We start from the raw sequence: 9,790 nt of genomic DNA, 5'->3' as shown, positions 1-9,790 counted from the left end.
ATTTATTTGACGATATCGTTGCACAAATATGGAAATTGGGAATGAAAATATAGGTCAGATTCAGCATCCGAAGCAAGTCTTGTAGTGTCCATCCCTAGATGCATCATCTATGCAAGTTTGGTTCAGGTAGGGCTTATAATTACTTGGGAATGAAAATGTAGGTCAGATCCAGCATCCGAAGCAAGTCTGGTAGTGTCCATCCCTAGATGCATCATCCGTGCAAGTTTGATTAGGGTAGGGCTTATAGTTCATTGGGAATGAAAATATAGGTAAGATTCAGCATCCGAAGCAAGTCTGGTAGTGTCCATCCTTAGATGCATCATCCATGTAAGTTTGGTCCGGTTAGGGCTTATAATTACTTGGAAATAAAAATGTAGGTCAGAACCAGCATCTGAAGCAAGTCTGGTAGTGTCCATCCCTAGATGCATCATCCATGCAAGTTTGGTCCGGTTAGGGCTTATAGTTCCTTGGGAATGGACCTGCTCCAAAAACTTTAACCTTGTCACTCATCTGGAAAATGTAGGTCAGATCCAGCATCCGAAGCAAGTCTGGTAGTGTCCATCCCTAGATGCATCATCCTTGCAAGTTTGGTCCGGGTAGGGCTTATAAATCCTTGGGAATGGACCTGCTCCAAAAACTTTAACCTGGTCACTCATCTGGAAAATGTAGGTCAGATCCAGCATCCGAAGCAAGTCTGGTAGTGTCTATCCCTAGATACATCATCCATGCAAGTTTTGTCCGGGTAGGGTTTATAGTTACTTGGGAATGGACCTGCTCCAAAAACTTTAACCTCGTCACTAATCTTGTCTTGGGAATGGACCTGCTCCAAAAACTTTAACCTGGTCACTCATCTGGAAAATGTAAGTCAGATCCAGCATCTGAAGCAAGTCTGGTAGTGTCCATCCCTAGATGCATCATCCATGCAAGTTTAGTCTGGGTAGGGCTTATAGTTACTTGGGAATGGACTTGCTCCTAAAACTTTAACCTGGGACGCCGACGCCGGGGGTATAGCATAAGCTCATCTCGACTTCGTTGAGGTGAGCTAAAAAGTTACTGCAGTAAAACATAGTAAATTGATATGGAAACTCTAAATTTTATCCAGGGGAGATTTCATAATTCCAAACTTCCTCGTGACAAAATTTGACTTAAATAAAAGGCATGTTTTGTTATAATCTTATTTCACAACATCCAGCTGATATTTCCTTATCATAAACTTGCTCTGTTATAACGGCTATTAATTGTATTTAGTTGATATTCCATTATATTCTGAACTCTTTGGTGACAGGAAATGACACATGGTGTTAGCTAAATATTGCATCTGTTTGTTATTAATGCATTACACTGTCTGTTTAAAACAATCAAACTCACTCTCATAAAGAGGAATATCATCAATATAGATAGCTTCTCCTGAGGCTTGTTTGTCTGCTGATAGATGGGTCAGGGGTCGGCCGAGTGGATCCTGTTCCAGTTGACCTGGTGCGACTTCCTCGTACACCTGTGTACTTTTCGTTGGATCTTTTTGGAAGACGGCAGTGGCACTTTTATGAGAGGCAGGAACTTTACTGTGAACTATGCCTGGAAGCTGGAAATAAAATGATTTAATATTGGTTTGAGATTTTCAAAATATATTTCAAATAAAGTATTTTTGATAAGATTCATTTTTTTCAATTTTCATTCAGTAATCAAATAACATACACCATACTTTAACTACTTTGTTTTCAAGTGGATGCAATCCTCAATCATGTGATGAGTTGAAAACTGTCTTCAGCATAGTGTGATCAATACAAATACTCAATCTCATCACCAAAGATCATTTAAAACATAAATGATAAATAAAGTTACCCTCTGTCTTATTTGCATTAGGACGGTAAGGTAAAACTTGTAGAAAAAGCTGATGCATAGAGTTCGTCTGTACTCAGTCATGCCCCCTGGTGAGCCGGGAGGTAAGGGGAGATCATCTGCTAACCAGTCAGCCATATCCTTTACCAGGTCATCCTCCCATTTCCTGATGTACCAAAATTAAACATGGAAATTTATTACACAAAATTTCTTTTAAAATATAAGATTGTTTCTCAAAGAATGTACATGCAAATGTATATTGTTAGCCTATAAATGTATATTGTTAGCTTATGTTGTTGGCCTATATTTTAAGCTGTTTTTTTTTTTTTAATATTTCAAAAAGAGCACATACACATCTGAACCCAAATTGACAGCCATACATGACATTAAAAGTTGATCCAGTTACTAAAGTCAATTAATATACAGGTTTGCTTTGGGGATCAAAAGATGTGGCTAAGTTTTATTTCGTTGATGAATGTACAGTATTTGCATTCACCTTCCTATACAGTTTTTCATTGCCTTTGTAGCCATCACTGTGGTGGGGGCCATACCACCAAACGCCAGCCTCATTCCTTTAATATTGTTAGAACTGGGTTCAAACTGAACCTGAATTCCTGCATTTACAATAGCAATGTCATCCTCCCTTCTGTTGGCTTGTTTGTATCCAAAGAAATACTCATTCTGAAAAACAGGTGAGAAGATCAAGGTAATGATCTCTAAATGAAGATAAATGTTGATAAAGATCTGTTTCATATTAACATACACTGTATTTATATTTGCCAATGTCTTTCCTTATATGACAATATTAATTAAATTGAAATTCAATTTTCAATGACAAGCAGTCGGTCACATGATCAGACTTTCTTGCATATGGAGAGCAAACTGCGCTTTCTTAAATACAACTCTTCATACAAATAAATTTTAGAAATGCACTATTCAAACCAGACTAATTCAAACTCCTGATTTAGTGTACCTTAATTACTTAACTTAATGACTTGAACAATTGCATATATTCCTAATATGATTTTTTTGCATGTAATATTTTACAAACCTGCTGCATAAAAGGCAGTTTAACAGAGACTAGGACTTCTTCGGGTTTGACAGCAGTTTTTCTGTATCCTAAGAAAAACTTCTCATCCATTACAATCTGGCGTGTACCCTGATCTGAAGAAAAAGGAACAAATCTCGTATTCTTAGCTTATCTATATGAATCATCAACTTTTGTCTTGATTAAAAAAGCAATGTTTTCTAAATTCAGTAAGGATATGAAATACATGTATATCCTCTAAATTGTATGAAATAATACAAGACTAACCTTTAGACATCACGGTAAGAGTTACCCCTGCTGCCAAAAACAAGGGGTTCAAATCTGATATGGGACTAGCTGTCATTATATTTCCAGCAACAGCCTGAAAAAGATTAGTTATCCAGGTTCAATCAAAGGTGTACGGGGCTTTACCCTGGGTTTTATTCCATTGCACAATAGCCTGGTTCCGTGACGTCATGTTTTATTTACCCTCGGCTCAAGTCGGGTGCACAATAGCCTGGTTCCCTGCCCCTGTTATGCTTCATATACTCCCCATCACTAGGGCCAGGTGGAGTACAATGGATTCAGGGCGATTTTTCTAAGCTGTTGATGTAATGCGTCATTGTTACGTCAATATTTATTTCTATGGTTAACGGCAACGACTCAATAACCCATGATTTAGCGTGCATTTTTCTGACCAATCAAAGGAAAGCATATAATGTTATCAACCTGGCTCTCCTGCCTTGGTAAGGATGAGACAGGAGACCAGTTTAAGATGCACGGAAATTTACACCAGACTGTAACCAATCAAAGCTTGTGTTACAAGCTATAGGAAATAATCATCTTTATCTTTTTTTGAAAATACTGACTTTGTCTGCCATGAATACTCTTGATATTAAACCTATACACACAGTGCTGTCCTCTTCACATAAAACAAACTCAGCAAACACAGATGAACTTTTTTATATTAAAATATGACGTATACACATTCAAAAGACCTAACACAACTTCCGGTATTTTTTTTATAATTTGCCATACACATATACACATAAACAATTAAACCAGTCTTCACCATACATTAATTGCTACCATAAGTCATCTGTTCATGGAAATAATACAAGCATTCGTAATAACAAAGACTGATGATAGAAACAAATGATGTAAAATTTAAAGCATTCTCTACAAAACTTATAACATTGAATGTAACACTTAATTGAATTTTCTCTCTGCCACTCGTATCCCAACAGATTACACCATGAACATTATTTGTATGCAATGATTATAAAAGGATTTAGTAATGCCAAAACACATGTATTAAAATTTGATAAAATTTCTGCGTATAAGGTATCGAAGGACTCTAGAGATCTAGATTACATACTTAATGAATAATTAGTTGGGACTTCTATATCAAATTGACATACTGCAAGTCACTTTAATTCTACAACGCCAAAATTTTATGATATCTCAGAATGTACCAAAAGCGATGGTTTTAATTTCACGCTGTAAGAAAAATTAATTTGATTTTCATAAGATTTAGGTTTTGAAATCCAATAATAGCATTCACAATAGGTTTAGTTTCGTGTAAATAAATCAGAAATCGCAACATCGTGAAATTTTGTCCATTTTGTCTCTTTTACAAGAGGCCCATATCGGCCACATCGCTCACCTGAGTAACTTGGGTGATGCAGATCTTTACCAGATTCCCCCTCTTGCTATACCTATCATGCCCAACAACCCCCTTCCCTTTTTTATTTTAAAACTTTAGAATCTACACTACTCGTACTCAAGGATGCTTCCAAATAAGTTTCAGCTTTCCTGGCCCAGTGGTTCTTGAGAAGAAGATTTTTAAAGATTTGTTCTATATATTTCTATGTAAAACTTGGATTCCCTATTGCAGGCATGCCCTACCCCCGGGGGTTATGATATTAACAATTTAATATGTACTGTACCCAAGGATGCTTCCATAAAAGTTTCATCTTTCCTTGCCCAGTATTTCTTGAGAAGAAGATTTTTAAAGATTTGTTCTATATATTTCTATGTAAAACATGGATTTCCTATTGTGGCCCCGCCCTGCCCTCGAGGGTCATGATTTTAATTTATTATCTACACTACCCAAGGATACTCCCACATAAGTTTCAGCTTCCCTGGCCCAGTGGTTCTTCAGAAGAAGATTTTCAAAGATTTGTTCTATATATTTCTATGTAAAACTTGGATTCCCTACTGTGGCCCCGCCCTACCCCCGGGGGTCATGATTTTAACAATTTAATATCTACTCTACCCAAGGATGCTTCCACATAAGTTTCAGCTTTCCTGGCCCAGCTCTTGAAAAGAAGATTTTCAAAGATTTGTTCTATATATTTCTATGTAAAACTTGGATTCCCTATTGTGGCCCCGCCCTACCCCCGGGGCTTATGATTTTAACAATTTAATATCTACACTACCCAAGGATGCTCCCACATAAGTTTCAGCTTTCCTGGCCCAGAGGTTCTTGAGAAAAAGATTTTTAAAGATTTGTTCTATATATTTCTATGTAAAACTTGGATTCCCTATTGTGGCCCCGCCCTACCCCCGGGGGTCATGATTTTAACAATTTAATATCTACACTACCCAAGGATGCTTTCACATAAGTTTCAGCTTTCCTGGCCCAGTGGTTCTTGAGAAGAAGATTTTTTTAGTGACCCCACCCTATTTTTGTCTTTTCTTGATTATCTCCCCTTGTAAGGGGACTTGGCCCTTCATTTTAACAATTTAAACTCCCCTTCACCCAAGGATGCTTTGTACCAAGTTTGGTTAAAATTGGCCCATTGGTTCTTGAGAAGAAGTCGAGAATGTGAAAAGTTTACAGACGGACGGACGGACAGACGGACGGACGGACAGACAGACGGACAGACGGACGGACGACGGACAAAATGTGATCAGAAAAGCTCACTTGAGCCTTCGGCTCAGATGAGCTAAAAAATTATATAATATTGAGCTAGTTTGTGACGTCATAAAAACAAAAATTTTCAATAAACTACTTAGAAACTATAATATGATCTGTTAATTTATATTTCTCATACAATTTATAAAATTCAGCACATTTTAAGAACTTTTCAATTTTTTCTTTTGTGGATAGATATGCAATATACCGCATATAGTTCTTTGTATTCAAATGATAATCAGCTGCAATGTCTTCAACAAGAACTCTAACAACTTGTCTGTACAGTTCACCACTGGCCTATTCTTAGGAATTAATTGTCTCTGTAACATCTTAGCGTCAATTAATTAGGTTACCAATACAATTAATTAAGTTATAATGATTTCTTACAACCAGAGAAATGTACTTTACTCACACGTTATAATGCAGACACTAGTAGTCTGCTACAAACTGTAATTGTAAACCAACTTTTATTCGTGTGCGAGAAATTTTTAGCGAGTTTCGCAAGAGCATCAACATCGTGAATATTTCTCGTGGCAAACCGATCCTTTAAGTCTGTCTATCAACAACAGATACCAAAAAAGGCTTGATCATGAAAATTAATCCTTGGGAACTAGTTTATCCCCAGTAAATCGCGAAATAAAGTTGTCATGAACAAAAGTTGGTTTACAGTATACAACTGTATTTGTTTTAAACATTTAAACCAAATCTTCTTTGTGACATACACAAAGTGTTTTCAATTAAACAAGCAATATCCATGCTTGCTGTGGTTTCTACAGTCAAACATTAACTTACGAACAACAGAAGAATTGCTGTTATTTTTACATGTGACTTGCCATATCAACTTAATAAACTTCACAGAAAAATTGCTACACATGATGTTATTTCTGAATTTAAGCACTTCTTTCAAAATAAAAAAATTTCAGTAAGGCCAAGCAAAGTTAATTCCTTGGTTCTCGGGCCTTTTTTTCAAGAAATATGATGAGAGAGGAGGCATTTTTTAAAAAAAATTTATAGCCTCCAAAACACGATGAGACAGCTTTTTACATTATACAAAACCTCAAAAAATGATGAGGGGGTGATTTGTTGCTTTTATTTTATTGATTTAGCAATTAAAGAGGGTCAATGAGGCACCCTTGGAAGAGATGAGGGAGGGCCTGAGAATCAAGAAATTAATTTTTTTTTGCCTAATTCTTTGGTAATGCTCTTGAATGTAATATCAAAAAAAGAAGATGCTTTGAAGGTTTATGTTGAAAACATTTACCCTTAAAATATGCACATATGACATCTTGGATTGTAATGTAGAAATTCTTTTTTGTACCAAAAAAAAAAAGCTTACAGATCTTGTGAAAAAATACTGGCAGAGAAAAAAAATGAATGTATATATACTGTATACTTTATACATGTGTTATATGCAGTACTTAGAATGTTTCACTTAAAATCACATGATCTTTTGTTACATCAGTCGAAAATAATGTTTTTATCAAATTCCTTTCAAACTAACTCTTTAATACGATGAATAAAAGTCCATACAAAGAGATGTCACTCATACTGAAAATCACTGATAATTAAAAACATACCATCAAACTCTTGTCCTGAAATTTATGCCCTATATATTTCTCACACATTACCTTAGTAGCTCTGTTAAAAGAGTTATGTACAAACAAAATCAAAGTACCGAGAGTACTGATAGGTGTAATGACAGACCCACTCTTACACAACAGAAAAATCAGTGTTATACATGACTACAAGGCACTCAGATGTCAACATGGAAACCTAGACATATTTGCGCATTACATCATAATATGTCGACATGGAAATCTGTTATACAATCAAGGTTACCCATTACGTATCATATGTTGACTCAGAAATCTGTTACACAATGATATTTACGCATTATCATTAACTGTCAACATAAAAATATGCTGGAAACATTTATGCATTACTTCATTAAATTTTGAAATAAAAATCTGTTACACAATTGTAGTTACACACTACGTCATCATATGTCGACATGGAAATCTGGACACATTTACGCATTACTTCATAAATTGTCGACATAAAAATCTGTTACACAATCATAGTTAGGCATTACGTCATCAAATGTCGACACAGAAATCTGGACACAGTTACACATTACGTCATCTCCAGTGTAGATCGATGGTATGGCTGAGCCATGGAAGCCTTCTTACTATTGGAGGGGTGGAGGGATTTCTGCGCTCGCCTGGAGTCGGGGAACTTACTGTGATAGAGTTCAAGTCGTAAATACTTCACCGTCACTAAACAGAATAAACACAACAAGACAAGAGTAATCCAAGTACATACATCTACAAATATACAAAATGACAAGTGTATATCCAAGTACATACATCTACAAATATACAAAATCATTTTTGACATACATGTATATATATGTCTAATTTTTTTTTATTTCATGTGATCAATCCAGTGGCTTGCATGATAATTTGCATAAACGCCGAATTAAAATAATCACCTAAGTCAACTGATTGATCATCATCATGAAAGAAAAAAAAATCTGGCAGTTATTCCTAATATTAACATGCTCTTGATTCTCCATGTGCTCTAACCCCACTTCTTTCTCTATATTTGTCCCGTCCCACACGATTTTTTTTTAAGTGTGCCTATCGATGAACCAGTACATTGATGTAGAAATAAGTACATTAACTATTTGTAATTGTATTTCGGACAAAGACATCGGAAATGTCAATATTATGTAATAAATACAGTGGACCCTCAAATATCCGGATGCCAGATATCCGGACACTTCAGTATCTTGACAATTTTTCATCGGAACAGAAGTTTGTAATGATATTTTGTATTGTTTAACTGGTGATTCAGGTATCCGGACGCTTGTATCCGGACAACTTGACTAGGAATCAAAGCGTCCGGATAAATGAGGCTCCACTGTACTAGTGCTTGGTATAGTGACTGAAAAATCGTATCACGGTATATTGCAATATTATATTTTGTATTGCAATATATCACAATATAAAATTTTTATTAAAATTTGCCTTTCATCAATGTTATATGAAAACACAAATTACATGTATACTCAAATTAATATTGCTATTGCCTGATCGCGTTGTGTCCATGCAACTGGCAAACTAAGTTTTTTGTGGCACAACTTTAAGAATCAAGTTGTAATATTCAGATTCGGCTTTTATATGAAAGGGTTTCATATAACAGCTGTCGTCTTTTCATTTCTGACAGAGACATGTCTCTGGTTTCTTATCACACTTCACATCGCTTGCCGCCATATTTTACATTGAAAAGGGCAAATAACTCTTTTTATAACAATTTATAGCATATCGAACCCGAACCGATATTCACAAAAAAAAAAAATACTGCGATACGTATTGTGAAGAACGAAATCGGAATACACCCGTTAACCAGTGATATTGCGCAGCACTTAGAAATACATAAACAGATTGGGCAGGAGGCAAAGTCTAGATATAAGCCAGCTCCTCAAATGTTAAATATATGTCAGATTTGTACACACTGTAGGCCGTCTCACAGCTGTTACATTTAATGTACACACACCCCTGTAAAACAAAGGATACAGTGTTAAATCTAATGTACACACACCCCTGTAAAACAAAGGATACAGTGCTACATTTGATTAACTTGTATCGTACACTATAAAGTGCTTTTGGGGAAAAAGTAACGTCATATTTCTATGACAGGAACATTAAGTGTATGTTCCACAATTCAGTAAGTGGTAAAGAGTTCAGGTGCTGCAGTGAATTACCTCCTTCGAGTTGGAGTCCACATAGATATGGAGAATTCCCATAATTCCTTTGCACTTTTCCAATATGGCGTCCTGAACATTCACTTCCCAATCCTCGTCTGTTTCCCTGGCAACAAAAACAGAACAATTTAGAAGAACCCTCATTAGGGAAGCACAGAGCTTTTATGATTCATTTCTCCAAAGGATTCAAAAAAACATATGGAAACTTTTAATGAAAATGTTGATGAAAATCTTAAAT

At 35.8% G+C, this 9,790-nt stretch overlaps 1 protein-coding gene across 1 annotated transcript; it reads right to left on the bottom strand.

Annotated features, from left to right (window-relative positions):
- Nucleotides 1-1,368: 1,368 nt before the first annotated feature.
- On the bottom strand, nucleotides 1,369-9,061 carry LOC134259572 (xanthine dehydrogenase/oxidase-like; the record flags this gene model as incomplete). The annotated part of the gene is made up of 8 exons (XM_062742181.1): nucleotides 9,013-9,061; nucleotides 7,924-8,062; nucleotides 3,736-3,823; nucleotides 3,155-3,248; nucleotides 2,891-3,003; nucleotides 2,336-2,520; nucleotides 1,843-2,005; nucleotides 1,369-1,582 (listed from the first exon to the last, which is right to left on the bottom strand). Coding segments are annotated over exons 1-8 (1,045 nt in total), but the record flags the coding sequence as incomplete, so codon positions are not given.
- Nucleotides 9,062-9,790: the final 729 nt, after the last annotated feature.

This window comes from Saccostrea cucullata, unplaced genomic scaffold (assembly GCF_032062105.1).
Source record: "Saccostrea cucullata isolate Sc308-1 unplaced genomic scaffold, CSIRO_AGI_Scuc_v1 ctg12146, whole genome shotgun sequence".
Classification (NCBI taxonomy): Eukaryota; Metazoa; Mollusca; class Bivalvia; order Ostreida; family Ostreidae; genus Saccostrea; species Saccostrea cuccullata.
The sequence above is the reverse complement of the archived record's forward strand: the minus strand, read 5'-3'. Positions and strand labels throughout refer to the sequence as shown.